This window comes from Aulonocara sp. 'chitande type north' Nkhata Bay, linkage group LG23, assembly GCF_057382095.1.
Source record: "Aulonocara sp. 'chitande type north' Nkhata Bay isolate Kocher_YH1m ecotype deep benthic linkage group LG23, A_spYH_male_GT1.1, whole genome shotgun sequence".
Lineage (NCBI taxonomy): Eukaryota > Metazoa > Chordata > Actinopteri > Cichliformes > Cichlidae > Aulonocara > Aulonocara sp. 'chitande type north' Nkhata Bay.
The window spans coordinates 1677391-1691702 of record NC_141365.1 but is presented as its reverse complement, the minus strand read 5'-3'; the positions used below and the strand labels follow the sequence as shown (position 1 = coordinate 1691702).

Here is a 14312-nt window from a genome sequence, read left to right as displayed (position 1 = left end):
CATCTGCTCAGTGTCCTCGGTCATGCTGGAGAAACACTAACGCTGCTGTGACCTAAATAAATAAACTACATTTTTAAAATTTCTATTACCAAATTGTGTGCATCAATGCAAGTGTAAGAAAGCAAATCTGCTCAAGCACTTATTAGGATTTCTAGTACCTGATACTTTATTTGTATTTCAGTTTGTGTAATTGTAAAAAATGCTCCTGTATGTTTACTTATGAAGTTGCATGTGTGGTTGAGCTGATTTTTAATATCAATACTACGGCTTTACCAAAATGGACTTTTTTTTTCTTCCCAAAACTACATTACCCATGAGCCTTCAAACTTAAATTGCGTCACGCGGTTGTACAGTAAAGCGGTTCCTTTTGCGGAAAGGTCTGTTATGTTGTTTTGTTCAGTATAGACGGTTTAGTTTTAATATGTGACCCACGCCTCAACCTGTCATATTACCTTAAACGTCACGTTTTATTCAGTGAGTCTAAAGTTGCTTTAAAAATTAGCTTTAAACTTAGCTAACGTTGCTAGCTAAAGTTGTGCACACCTGTGCTTGCTTTCACTGTCAAGGATCTAACTCTGGTTCGGAGCCTGTCTTCTCCCGGCCAGGATGTTCTTTATTGCTTTGTTGTGGAGCCTGTCGCTCACTGCCGTGGGCCAGCAGGAGGACAACGAGTGGCTCGACCCTTACGATATGCTCAACTACGATGCTAGCACCAAAACGATGAGGAAGCCTACTGAGGTTGGGAGATTGTTTACTCTGACCCAGCTACATTTGACACGGTTCTGATCACTGTGAAGACGTTGTGTTGTCCAGCTCTGACATTAAGAGTGTGTATTTGCATCGCAGCCAGCAAGCTATGACAACGTGGGCACTAAAAGAAGAGAGTACAATCAGGACCCTAGCCAGACCGAGCTGACGTCCTGCAAAGAGCAAGTGGAGGACTTACAGAAACAGGTTGGTGTTTTGAATAATAAATCAGGCACAATGCATATTCATATTTTCAAAATATAAGTTTTCCCCCATTCAAATTGAATGAGTTAATTGAAGGTGTAGAACTGAAAAACAATTTCCAATTTGTCTAACAGTATTTAGGCTCCAGGCTTATTACTTTCTTCTCATTGTTAGCACAATTGTTGACACGTTTTACACTCCTGAGTCAAGCTCTGCGTTCAAGCTTAGAAAACAATTTCATGTACCTTTTTAAACAGAATTGTGTGGAAGGTTTAAGGAGTCTGGAAAGTTTTTTTCTAAGGGACTTTTGAAATGTAGCCTCTAAAAAGAAAGTAAAGTATGATCTGAGGATCAGGGATAGGACTAGCAGCACTCTAAGCCTCTCACTTTCTATTAACTAGAGTCAGACTTACAGATACTGGACCATCAAGAGTATCAGGACATTACCATAGTAAAAGTCAGGCTGTTACTATGGTGTCAACACATAGTTAGCCTATCACATTCAATCACATTTTATGTATACATGTGCACTCGCTGTGCATGTTTTCTTAGGTACACCTTGTTAGTCCTGTGTTGGAGCCTCTTTTGCATTCAGAGCTGTCTTATGTTCAACAAGGTTCTGCAAACATTTCAGTTCCACCACATCCCAAAGGTGCTCTATTGGCTTGAGATCATCACTGAATGTACAAGAAACCAATTATACATGATTTGACTTTTGTTACTACTTTTAGAACAGCCATTAGTGGGTCAGCAACAAGACTCGGGTAGGCTGAGATGTTTAAATTATGGCGAAGTGTGCCAAGAAGATATCCTTCATATCGTTACACCACCTTCCTTCATTCAGAATGAAGATCAAAAGAAGACGATCAAGCTCATCTCACAACAGCCAACATGCAGTCCAGTGTTCAAGCGATTTCTGAGCAGACTGTTGAAGGAAATACAAAGAGTGGGTGTGGTAGGTGGTCATCTCATGTTTTATGGTGAATTATGAGATTTTAGTTGAACATATTGTGCCATAATTTTTCTCTGGTTCAATAATTGGCCAAGTGTCATAAATATTGCAATTTTAAGACACTTGCTCTAATTTCTCCCCAGCCCAGTGACTCCACAGATGTCTTTTTTGATGCCAAAGTCAAACTGTCCAAACAAGCCATGACAGAGATCCAGACACTTCTGGAGGGTGAAGACAGATGGAGAACAGGCGCTCTGGACAACGCCATCAGTCAGATACTCGTGGACCTTAAACCGCATGATTATGAGGCCTGGAAGTGGCGATTTGAAGACACCTTTGGGGTGGAGCTGGACACAGTATTAAAAGTAAGTTTTTAGTAGCTTTTACCTCTGGCTTCCTTCTATTCTGACTCTTCTTAATGCTTCTACTGTGCTTTAATGGTTTCTATTTTCTGTAACCACTCAAACTGTACTCTGCTCTCTCCTCCAGATCGGGTCATTTGTCCTGATTATAGTAGCCATTATCAGCACCGAACTGTGGACAACGATCTCCTGGTTTGTGCAGTTCCGACGACTGTTTGCCGTCTGCTTCTTCGTTAGTATTATCTGGAACTGGTTCTACCTGTACAAGGTAAATAGGAGCTCCTGCAGCTTTCAGTGGTTTCAGTTTAGCTGTATTTCAGTGCTTTGATTGTAAAATACAATGTTTTTAATAAATATGTATATTTTGTTCAGATTGCCTTTGCTGAGCATCAAAATAATATAGTGAAGATGGAAGGCTTTAATGCAAAATGCACTGGGGTGAAGAAAATTGACTGGAGTGACAGTTTGAAAGGTATGCAATCACCAAGCACGAACAGTCACGGCATTCTGTGAAAACCTCGTGCATCTAAAATATTAACTGGCTGAGAAAAACATTCCTTTTTAGAGCGTATTAAATATCATTTTGAAATACGTTTCACTGCACAGCCATGAGATGGAGAGGAATTTAAGTCCTTGTGGAGTCATTGTGCAAACTCTGAAGTCTCAGCTGCTTTAACAGTTTTAGACTCCAGCATTGCTGTTTTGCATATATTAAGCGTATTTGGCTCATAACGTCTGCCTAAGCTTGGACCTGTATTTGGTATCCTGCAGAGTGGTTTAGAAGCACCTGGACTCTTCAAGATGACCCTTGTAAGAGATACTATGAAGTTCTCATGGTTAATCCCATCCTGTTGGTACCTCCAACCAAGGTAGGCCACTCTTTGGAATGTCTGTTAAGGGTTATTGAGGTTTTGCGGACACATCACCACTAAACACATGGTTTTAATTTGGCTGCCATTTTGGACATGTGACAAATATGTTGACAGCGTAGAAGTGAGCGAGCAAGTTGCCAGTCACACACTGCCCACGACCATACGACAACCTCCAGTTGTGAAGTAAAAAGTACAAATTTTGAAATTGCATTTTGAAACATCTTGGCTGCAGCACTGAAGCACAACTTTGCTTCCATGTCCAGTTTGTGTCACACTTTTTCAAGTTGTGCAACTGCTCGGCTATTAGTTGGCAAGTTGTTGCAGACAAAACGTGAAAAAAAACAGCCACTGTGGCAAAAACCAAAGTTGTCACCAGGAGGATTTTGGTACAGCACCTTCTTTACACCGATTTTACCCAGCAACCAGTCTACCTTGTTCTAACTGCTATATATTTTTACCATGCCAAACTGTGTTCCTTGGTATGCGCTTGGACTTTGTTATGACCTAGACATCCTTCTCTTTTTAGGCAATCTCTGTTACCATTACGACCTTCATCACAGAGCCACTGAAGCACTTCGGACAGGGAATCAGTGAATTTCTTCGAGCGCTCCTCAAAGATCTACCAGTTACCCTGCAGATCCCAGTCCTGCTCACTATCGTGATCGCCGTTGTGGTACAAATTGTCCCCTTTTTCACATTAATTCACATTATGGAGCTTTCGTTGTATACACAGCATTATTTGCATTAATAAAGCAATACATTGTATGTCTTTGCTTTGTATAAATAAATATATGTTTGACTCTTCTACAGGTGTTCATGTATGGAAGTGTGCAAGCAGCCTTCCAGCATGGCATCATGGCACCTCTACGCCGCCCTCGAAGGGATCCACCACCACCAGAGCTGGAACAACCGCAAGCTCAACCTCGCCTCAGGATTGAGGACTGCAATCATTTTGCAGGAGGGGATGCACCTCAACAGCAACATGCCCTAAGGTACAGAGCTGATGAAGCCAGATTAAACAGGAATGACTTGCATCAGAGGAGACCCAACAGGCAGTGGGTCGAGACTCTAGGAACTGCTGAGGATGAGCCGGACGCTGAGCGGGCCAAGGAAGTTCCTGAGGCAGACCAGAATCCGTCTGTTGAGCCAGATTCAGAAAACCAGCGGGGAGCAGAAGAACGGCCACCAGCAGCAAAGGATAACAGCGTTGGTGAAAACAAAGCCAAATCGGAGCCAAAAGCTGCTCGGTCAGATTCGTCTGAGTCGAAGAATAAAACTTCAAAAGGGAATGAGAACCTTTCTCAAGATCAACCAGACAGAGATGTTGCACTGCTCAGACCTGAGCTCCCAGACGTGCAGCCTGTCGATGAGGTGAGCCCCCCCCCTTTTTTTTTTTTTTTTTTTTTTTTAGATTTTTGTTTATATTCATTAGGGCTGCCACAAATGAGTATTTTGATAGTCGACTAGTCACCGATTATTTTTGCGATTAGTCAACTAATCAGATCATGCATCCATTGAATGTAAAACCTGCAGCTTATTGCACCAGCATGCATCTACTCTTATATATCATTAGCTTACAGCTTTAAGTGTTTCAGGTATGTGCTAACTAAAAATAAAGAGAAGATGATAGTTTATTAAATTTTAATGAAATTTGTAGATTGTTTCGGTGGAGTTTAATAAACTCACCGCAGTATATTCTCGAGCATCTCACACTTCTGATAATCAGCTGTCTGCTTGACTTTACTCAGCTGTGTAAAAACTATAACTTTAATCTCAGCCAAACCGATTTACTCAGGAACAAATAAAATACTGAAAAAAGCCAAACAATAACATTTTTAAGTTATCAAAGTGACTCATATGTCATGTTTAACCTGAGTAGCAAAAGACGGCGGTGGGTTTGAAAACGATTTGCCGGGAGTCTGGTGTTCTCAGGGCTCTAGTGAGCCTTGCCCCCGGCTAGCTATCGAGCTAGCGGGTAACAGACGTCTCCGAAAACGTCGGAGCGCTTTTGAAAATATGCGGTGTCTTGATAAACTGAGCAGATATTTGAGGTTTACACAGCTACATTCTCGCCTGAAAATATGGTAAACGTTTATTTTGTGACCCAGAAAGAATAATAAGAGTAATATTAAAACTAACTAGCTGCCGCCATTGTTGGAAACTGAGCTGGGCCGCGCTATGAATTCTGGGACACAGTTTCTTCTTCTTCTGGGTTTAACGGCAACTGGCATCCTTGTACATGCAGTGCTGCCATCTTCTGTTTCAGTCCGTTATTACACTCTTAAATCCTGCTACTTATTCCTGCGTCTTTTGGGGTCTTACAAAGCTTCAAAAGACGCGTCGACTATTAAATTAATCGTCAACGATTTTGATAGTCGACGTAATCGTGACTAGTCGACTAATCGTGGCAGCCCTAATATTCATCCAACCAAATTAGACACACAGCAGTGGTTTTTAACAGAGACTAATGTTGTTCTTATTTTTTTAATGCACTCATGGACGGGAAGGTGAATATTCACATGCAACATAAATTGGTAACAAAGTATTTAATGACATTAACATTTCATTTTTCCTGCATTTTTGTCTTTTGTTCTTTTCTTTTCTTTTATACCTGCTGAGTTTGTCTTAGTTTTGTTAATGTAGAGCCAGTAATGCGTTATCATTACTGCTTTTTTTCTGCCTTGTATATGTTAGATTTCTGTTGCTACCACACCACTGACGTTTGTTCAACAACAGTGGATTTCAATCCTGGTGAGCTTGATGGAGCTCTCTCAGTATACGCAGCAATAAAGTGCATGTCAGCGACTGTATCTTCATTACATCGTTTTGTTTTTTTCATTTGAGGACGTTTTGCAGCAAATAATTAGTGGCTTCATAGTTGTATAGTTTACACATTTGCAAGTTCCCTGGTTTGATCCAAGGAGGAGACACATTTGATGCTGATGGGTAAACAGCTGTATCAAATTAAGCATGGAGCTACCCGCTGTGGTAACTAAAATGATAACTTTGAACTCCAAATGTGTTTAACGTTTTGTGATTATTATTATCTTTATGTAGTTGAAAATCTCTTAATGGCTAAATTATAAACTTTGGTTTATGAGTGTATTATTTGCTGCTAAAAGGTACTTTTTAATATGTAATTAATTTGTAATGCATTTCTGTTCTGTTTCTCTGCAGCGCCCAGAAGCCTCACTTGAAGACTCCTCACTGCGACGCTCTGTAAATTTTAAAGCTCCCATCCAGGAGACTGGTGGAAATAATGAATACATCTGACTGACAGATGTACAGATGGTGTTAAAGTGAATTAACAGGATGACGGGATTACCACCACGCAGTGTGGTTGTTTGCTGCTGTGCGGTCACCCGTATGTGGCTATCCATGAGGAACAACTGCTCGGGATAATTGTGTTTTCCTGGTGAATTCTGATTTCCCGCTGGCAAAACGTTTGGGAAATCATGTAGCACCAGGCTGGAACAGTGTTGTTTACTCAGTTTGGTGTTCCTGTGTGCTTTTTGGTCTCTTTCGAATCGTTGTTAAAATTGGAACTATATTTGACGAGCTGTATAATAAGTCGGTGCTGCAAATTAAAAAAGATGTTTTGAATTTTTAACTAGAGCCTGACTGAGGCCACATTTTTGGAACTGTTGGGGACTTTTAAGGAATAAAAAGTTCTGAATATGTGGAAATAAATACACTATTACTAATGTTGTTTGTCACTGGGCTTTACGATATTTTTATGTTTATTCTTCTGAAGAAATGCTACCACACATTTTGGTTTTGCTACATATTATTGATGAATAACTGGCCATCCAGCGATCCGTGTTTTGTGCCAGCTGCGCTCTCACTCGTTCTGTCGGCGGTGCTGGTTTAACCCGATGATGCGGCGGGGCGGGAGTGCTATCAGCCGGGTATGGTCATGCGCGCTCCGTCTTTCCGAACGGATATTTTTGTAGCTGTGGAGATCAGGGAAATTATTTTGCTGCTATTGTTAATAATCATCATCATTACCATTGCATTAATAATATAATCTACAGTATTGATATTGCATTCAGATGTTTAAACAGTGTGTGTGTCTTTCAGAAAGACTAAGTTGCAGGCTGACAGGAAATTGCAGGTTTGCAGAGTGTGCCTTTTACAGAAGTGAAACTGAAAGCAGAGTCTAAGTGCAGGTTATTCTGAGGAGCTGTTTGGACGAGGCTATGTGAATAACTAGGTTATTCAAATTGTCTTTTATACTTTTATATTCTTTGATTAAGCTTTTAGTAGAGGTTCCTGATTAAAACATTTATTCAACATATACATAGTTTCAGTTCGGTTATTACATATATGAGAGTGGCTTCTGTCTCTCTGTCTGGTGAGAGGTCAGGAGCTAGTCGGCGAGGTGAAATAGGGTACAATTGTGGTTAGCACACACACACTCAGTTAGAGAGAATCATTTATAGGTGAAAGTTTAATCATGTTTTGCTCAGGGTTGCAAAAGAGCAGTTTGTCGCAGAACTGCTGCTGATGTGTCAAGATGATAAGCGAGCATCCGGCAGTGACAGGAAGTACCTGCCATGAAGATGAAGACAATGTTCTTTTTAAACTGTGTTAAAAGTCATTGTGGTTTTGACCTATGTATGAAATGGATCTGACGTTGAGGGGGCGTCATTAAATTCAAGCCCTGATGGTATAAAATATCTGTTTATGCTTTGATTAAGTCGTGTAAGTGTATTTCATTAAAATCAATTGTCTGACCAAGCTCTTCTGGACCTGGTTGTTTGTACTCTCCTTCCTCAATATTTGAACCTTAACATTTGGGGGCTTCGTCCGGTGGTTGAGGAGGGAGAGAATTAGAAGGTGTAGACGGAGAAATTCGGTGGTCTGAGGTGGTCGGACGGGCAGACACGAGTGCCAGTGGTCGAAGTGAGAGGGCATAAGCCGGCTTATCCAAAGGTAAGGCACTACCTGTTGAATTATTTCCAAAGTGTGCCAAATTGGACATTACAAATTAAAGTCTACTCACTGAAATTACTGGTGAATGTCTGGTTTGATTTTGATGAAAATCTCATGACAGTACTGAGGATTTAAATGATTGAATGCGGTTGGACCGCTAAAGGATTTAATACGGTTGGACCGTGGAAAGCAGTTGGACTGCTTTTAGTATATTAGGGAATTTGGTTATTGTTTGGGGTTGGAGCCCCTATTGGTTATAAGGTTGGACCTGCTTCAGTCTTACACTTTTTTGGGTGTTTTACTGTTGTTCCAAAGTATTATAAATTATTCAAGAACGTCAGTTGGACTGATAGGAAGCGCAGTGCTCAGAGGTAACGCTTGCCAATGCCAAGGACGCTTAGGCATTGTCCTTGAAGAGGGATAGTCAGTTGGTCACTGTGGAGCTTGGGGCACTCCAGAATAACTAGGAGTTAGAGTCTCCTTACCGTTTGGAACGGTAGTCTGCGCTTTTTTGGCCAGCAGAAGTTGGACTTCGGGCGTGTAACTTTAACTTAAAACTTTGGGGTAAGCCTTGGCTGTGAAATGGCAAAAATAGAGCTTCAGGCAAAGTTTGGGTTGGTTGACGCTTTTAAATTGAGTTAGGGATTTTAGAGATGAGGCCAGAAACTGTTGGACAGATACTGGTTAATTGATCACAAGAAAGTTGGACTTTATCGGTTGGACCGTTAACTTAAATTTGTCGAAATTGTTTAGGCGCTAAAGCTGACAGATCTGACAGTGGTTGTAAATATAAGACGTCTTTGTAATATAAAATAAGAGAGTTTGGTGTGAGAGGAGGTTGTGTGTCGACTCAGTAATGCACTGACTGTCTGCTGCTATTTTTAGATGGTGTGTGTGAAAATGCAAATTAGTAAGCAGTGAACTGTTTAAACCACAGTTGGTTTTACAAGTACTGCTGCAAACATTGTTGAATGTGTGTTTAAGACGCCATTTATGTTTATTAGAGGGCTATAAATAAAGTCTTGAGCTGCCGTAGTGAATGTATAGTAATTGACTGAGTTTTTTTAAATTTATATATATATATATATATATATATATATATATATATATCTTACCGAGCCTACCGCAGACATGAGCGAGACAGATAAATATGAAGGCATGCCGGCTCGGACGTCGCCCGGATCAACAAGGTCCGCGTCAGGTGTTGAGGAACCAGGGCACCCTGACGACAACTGGGCTACTGGAACAAGAAGGCATCGGTGGGCAAGAGACGAAAACAGGGCGTTGTTGGAATGCTACTACGCAAGTAACCCTGGCGGAAGGGGCTACACGAATAGGATGAGGGGACCTATGGATTCTTCGATACCCAACATCCACAATGACGGTGAAACAACTAGTAGCTCAGTGTTCCAACATTCGAAAGAAGGGACTGCTATCACAGCTAGAGATTGACAAGGTACAACATAAATGCTATGGCAAAGAGGAGTCAGGACGCTTGAGGAGGTACACCAGAGAGATAGAAGGCAGGAGAATAAACCAGCTGTTCTCCACAGAACCAGCAAAGGTGTACTCTCAGTGGCAAGGGAACAATAAGAGACTGGAGACGGAGCAATACTGGAAGAGCATATGGGAGAAGGACGCAACCCATAACGGCAATGCTCAGTGGCTAGTGGATCTGAGGGCAGACCATAGCGACCTCCCTGAACAGGGTCCAGTAACCATCACAGTGGCAGATATCCAAGAAAGGGTCTCCAGTATGAAGAGTTGGACAGCACCATCACGCCTACTGGCTGAAGAAGCTGACTGCACTCCACGAGCGTCTGGCAGCACAAATGAACCAGCTGCTAGTTAACGAGAGACACCCGGAATGGCTAACCGAAGGTCGAACGGTCCTGATCCCCAAGGACCCCAAGAAGGGACTGGTCCCATCCAACTACCGACCAATAACCTGCCTCAGTACTACATGGAAGCTCCTGTCAGGCATCATATCGGCTAAGATGAACAGGCACATGGGTCAATACATGAGTGGGGCACAGAAAGGGATTGGCAAGAATACCAGAGGCGCAAAACACCAGCTACTGGTAGACAGAACAGTCAGCCGAGACTGCAAGACCAGACTGACCAACCTGTGCACTGCCTGGATTGATTACAAGAAGGCCTATGACTCAATGCCCCACAGCTGGATACTGGAATGCTTAGAATTGTACAAGATCAACAGGACCCTAAGAGCCTTCATCAGGAACTCAATGGGGATGTGGCATACAACACTAGAGGCCAGCTCCAAGCCCATAGCACAAGTCACCATCAAGTGCGGGATCTACCAAGGAGATGCTCTGTCCCCACTGCTGTTCTGCATAGGCCTGAACCCCCTCAGTGAGATCATTAACAAGACTGGCTACGGATACCGACTACGGAATGGAGCAGTTGTCAGCCACCTCCTGTACATGGATGACATCAAGCTGTAGAAGATCCATAGAGGCTGGGGTCTATCACACCAGGCAAGACCCCAGGTGCAGGCTGTGGAAAGATGCCCCAGAGACAATCCAGCACATAACAGTAGGGTGCAAGATGCTAGCAGGCAAGGCATACATGGAACGCCATAACCAAGTGGCCGGCATAGTGTACAGGAACATCTGTGCCGAGTATAACCTGGAAGTCCCGAGGTCAAAATGGGAGATGCCCCCAAGGGTGGTGGAGAATGACCGAGCTAAGATCCTGTGGGACTTCCAGATACAGACGGACAAAATGGTGGTGGCTAACCAACCGGACATAGTGGTGGTAGACAAACAGAAGAAGACGGCCGTAGTGATCGATGTAGCGGTTCCGAATGACAGCCATATCCGGAAGAAGGAACACGAGAAGCTGGAGAAATACGAAGGGCTCAGAGAAGAGCTCGAGAGGATGTGGAGGGTGATGGTAACAGTGGTCCCCGTGGTAATTGGAGCACTAGGTGCGGTGACTCCCAAGCTAGGCGAGTGGCTCCAGCAGATCCCGGGAACAACATCGGAGATCTCTGTCCAGAAGAGCGCAGTCCTGGGAACAGCTAAGATACTGCGCAGGACCCTCAAGCTCCCAGGCCTCTGGTAGAGGACCCGAGCTTGAAGGATAAACCGCCCGCAGGGGCGTGCTGGGTGTTTTTTATATATATATATATATATATATATATATAGTGAGTGCACTGTATATATTTAAGACTAACATATTACTTTTAGTAGTAACCTCTCTCCAGCAATAATTGCTGGTGTGTTTTATTTTTTCAATTTCTTGTGTGTGCGGTGAGAATAATAGAGGTTTCAATTGTTTTTCTTTTTGACTTGCTCTTTCTGATTATGAAAGGCATGTCTAAAATACTCTTAGGAAAGCGTGTTTTGAGTATATTCCTCAACTCTTGTCACAGTTTAAGTGTGTGAATGCTGTGAGTAGTAGGCTTTGAGTGATTGGGTGTGATTTCTACAAAATAATAAATAATAATAACACTATGAAAGTTGATAGTAGAGTGCGTGCAGAAGTGGAAGTGTGAGAGAAAAAGGCGGTGTGTGTGAGACGATTCCTGATGTCTGAAAGAGCTCTGCTGAGCACACTGAAGACTGTGATGTGAATGCTGACAAATGCAAAGAATTTAGTATATTTAAAAGTGTGTGTGCGTGAAACAAGGGTGCATTGTTTTTAGATCAAGACTTAGTAAAACTAAACAGTTTGATTAGGTTGTAAAATAGGAAAGAGAAACAGGAAATATGGCTCTGAGTGCTGTGTGTGTGTGACAAGAAATGGTTTGTGTGACAGGAACTTTGCATGCCCATAAAAGGAGACTCACTGTGACAAGTGAGCACCCAGAGAGAGAGATGAGTCAAACTCTAGGCAGAATGGAGGTTTTAAGAAAAGAAATGAAAAGGATATTAATGGTATGCTTTAGTGTGTCAATACAGGTTACAAATAAATAAAGGTGGACTTTTCTCAACCTGGAATTTTGAGTACAGCGGCAAAACCATAGATTAACAGAATTGGGAGGAAATAGGCCAGATTTTGGCTTAAAATTTTACAGCTTGACCTCCCACTTGTCCCGATCCTGAGAAGAAACTCAAAGGACAGTTAATCTCCTGATGAAGACCGACAGAACATCGTGGACTTGAAGAATTAACAGCAGGCAAAAGACAGTGCAACTGAACCATTAACACTGAAACCACACTGACGATACCAGCAGCAGCATATTTGCCATGCTTGGAGTAATCTTGAAAGAGACGACTGAAAGGATGAACAGAGAAGAAGAAACCACGTGATGAAAAGATGCACGGTGAACTGCAGGCTGGTAAGAACAGTGTGACATAACTGTTTAAAGGCACTGAATGGGATATTTTGCCAGGCTGGGATTTAATCTAAAAGGAAAATACTGAAAAGATCAACGGAGAAGAAACAGACTGTGTCTGCTGGAGATTTCAAGACAACAAAGGACACTATGAGAAGGACACAGGGGCCAGTGGGAAGGTGAAGCCCAGACGAGTTCGACTGCGAGAATAGGGTTAGGGTGTTGAAAAAAGATCAGGGCACCAGCAATCGCCGGTTCCCTGAGATGCACTCTCCACCGTGGGACAGGATGGTGGTACCCCTGCCCCAGTTCAAAAAATTGCCCATCTTGGGTTAATGCGCATCTACTGAGCTCCTCGCGACGTTTCGGCGTTCCTTCGCCTTCTTCAGGCCGAGCTCAGTGTGTCTGTGTTGTGTGCCGTCTTGGCTTTTATAGTGTTTGTTACGGCCCTAGCAGGGCCTCCTCCTGAAGGTGCCTGTGTGGGCGTGTCCCACCACCTCTTCTGCCTGAGGTGCCACCTTTCCCTGTTACACAGCTGACTCACATCAGTAATTAACAGTATTTAAGCCCAGGGAAAGGTGAGCTCTGGGCCAGAGTGCCATTAGTGTGGTTACAGCTTGTGAGCTGAGTGGTTTTTGTGTTTGCAGCTAGTGAGCTGTGTTTTGGTGGTTTGCAGCTAGTGAGCTGCTCTTTCTTTTTGGCTTACGTTTTACTTTATTGACCAACGCCTGAGTTTTGTTTGTTTTTCTTAAATGGTGATAGCGGCTTGTCCGTCTCTTTTAGTTGCGCTACTTTAATAAAACTCTTTAATTTAACCCTTTTGCCTCCTTGACTCCTTTTTCTGACCCGGTCACTTTTGTTACTTCCCCCTCCCCGCCTAGACCCCTCAGGGGAACGTAACAGTGTTGCTTGTCTCCTCCCACTTCTTGGGTTCTCACTTTTTCTTTTTACGTGACTTACTTGTCTTTTCACTTTGCTTTCTGTGTTTCCTTTTTTCTTTGACTTGTTTTCTCTTTGTGCTACTGTTTTTAGGGTTAGGGAATGAAGACTGACTCCTCCCCCCTCTTTCGAAGGCAGGAGGACGTGCACGGTCCATCCCCCAGGTGACCCGTTGCTGCTGGAAGTTGGACCGCCCAGGACGCCACTGGCGCCTCCCGCGACGGACCACCGTCCACCCATCCTCATCATCAAAAAAAGCCATCGAGCCCGATGGACTTTTTAATGTCTTGGTGTTTTTGTTTACTTATGTAGTGTGTTGATTTTTATTATTGTGGTATCGCCTTTGTTATATATTAATAATGTCGCCTTTGGTATCTAAGTAATCAAAAAGTAAGAGTGGTAATTAAGAAAATAAAATGAAATGAAATAAAAGTTTTTTTGCTCTTTTGTTATTTATTAGTTTTGTATTTATGAATTAAAAATAAAATGAATTAAATAAAATAAAATTTCAATTTGTGCCGCCGCGACGTTTCGGCCCTGAAAAGGGCCTTCTTCAGGCTATGGCACAAAAAACAAGCAAAACAAACTTCTGTGTGTTTGTCTAGTCTCTGTGATGTTGCTCCTTTTGTGTCTCAAGGCGAAATGCCCTTCCCGTGTGTCTCAGCGCCTTTTATACCCTCTGCTCCAGTTAGATTTTTCATTCGTCTTCTTTATCCAAATTTCCTTCCTATGTAAATTGCCCTTTCCCATTAGTTTTTAAAAATGCTCACTCCATGAATTATGATATTTCCCAGTATGTACTTAATTATTGTAGGCCCAAATCATATTTACACCCAATATTAAAAGTCCAATTTAACATGAAATTTTTAATAATAATTTTTAATCCCAAAATTTATGTTAAATGTTATGACATATTAATTTTTTACTTGTATATTTTTAAACCCCCAAATTCTGCATGCCCCTTGTGCTCAAACTACAAATATGAAAATTTTAACCCA

The 14312-nt window shown here is 42.3% G+C and overlaps 1 protein-coding gene across 7 annotated transcripts; it reads left to right on the top strand.

Moving 5' to 3' along the window:
- The first annotated feature begins 322 nt into the window (after window positions 1-322).
- Window positions 323-13865, top strand: LOC147300793 (chloride channel CLIC-like protein 1). 7 transcript variants are annotated; one of them, XR_015127068.1, is made up of 12 exons: window positions 323-738; window positions 847-954; window positions 1796-1906; window positions 2047-2268; window positions 2393-2533; window positions 2638-2737; window positions 3037-3134; window positions 3664-3810; window positions 3948-4508; window positions 5645-5671; window positions 5832-6125; window positions 6315-9107. XR_015127068.1 is itself a non-coding variant. In XM_086281564.1 (12 exons), the coding sequence occupies exons 2-12, from the start codon at window positions 607-609 to the stop codon at window positions 5925-5927; spliced, it is 1743 nt and encodes a 580-aa protein (XP_086137690.1). In that variant the 5' UTR covers window positions 323-474; window positions 567-606; the 3' UTR covers window positions 5928-9107. The 7 variants fall into 7 exon arrangements, 6 of the variants coding, with proteins under 6 accessions (XP_086137690.1, XP_086137693.1, XP_086137689.1 ...); XM_086281564.1 differs by having other exon boundaries at window positions 323-474; window positions 567-738; window positions 5832-9107; XM_086281565.1 differs by having other exon boundaries at window positions 341-377; window positions 567-738; window positions 5832-9107.
- Window positions 13866-14312: the final 447 nt, after the last annotated feature.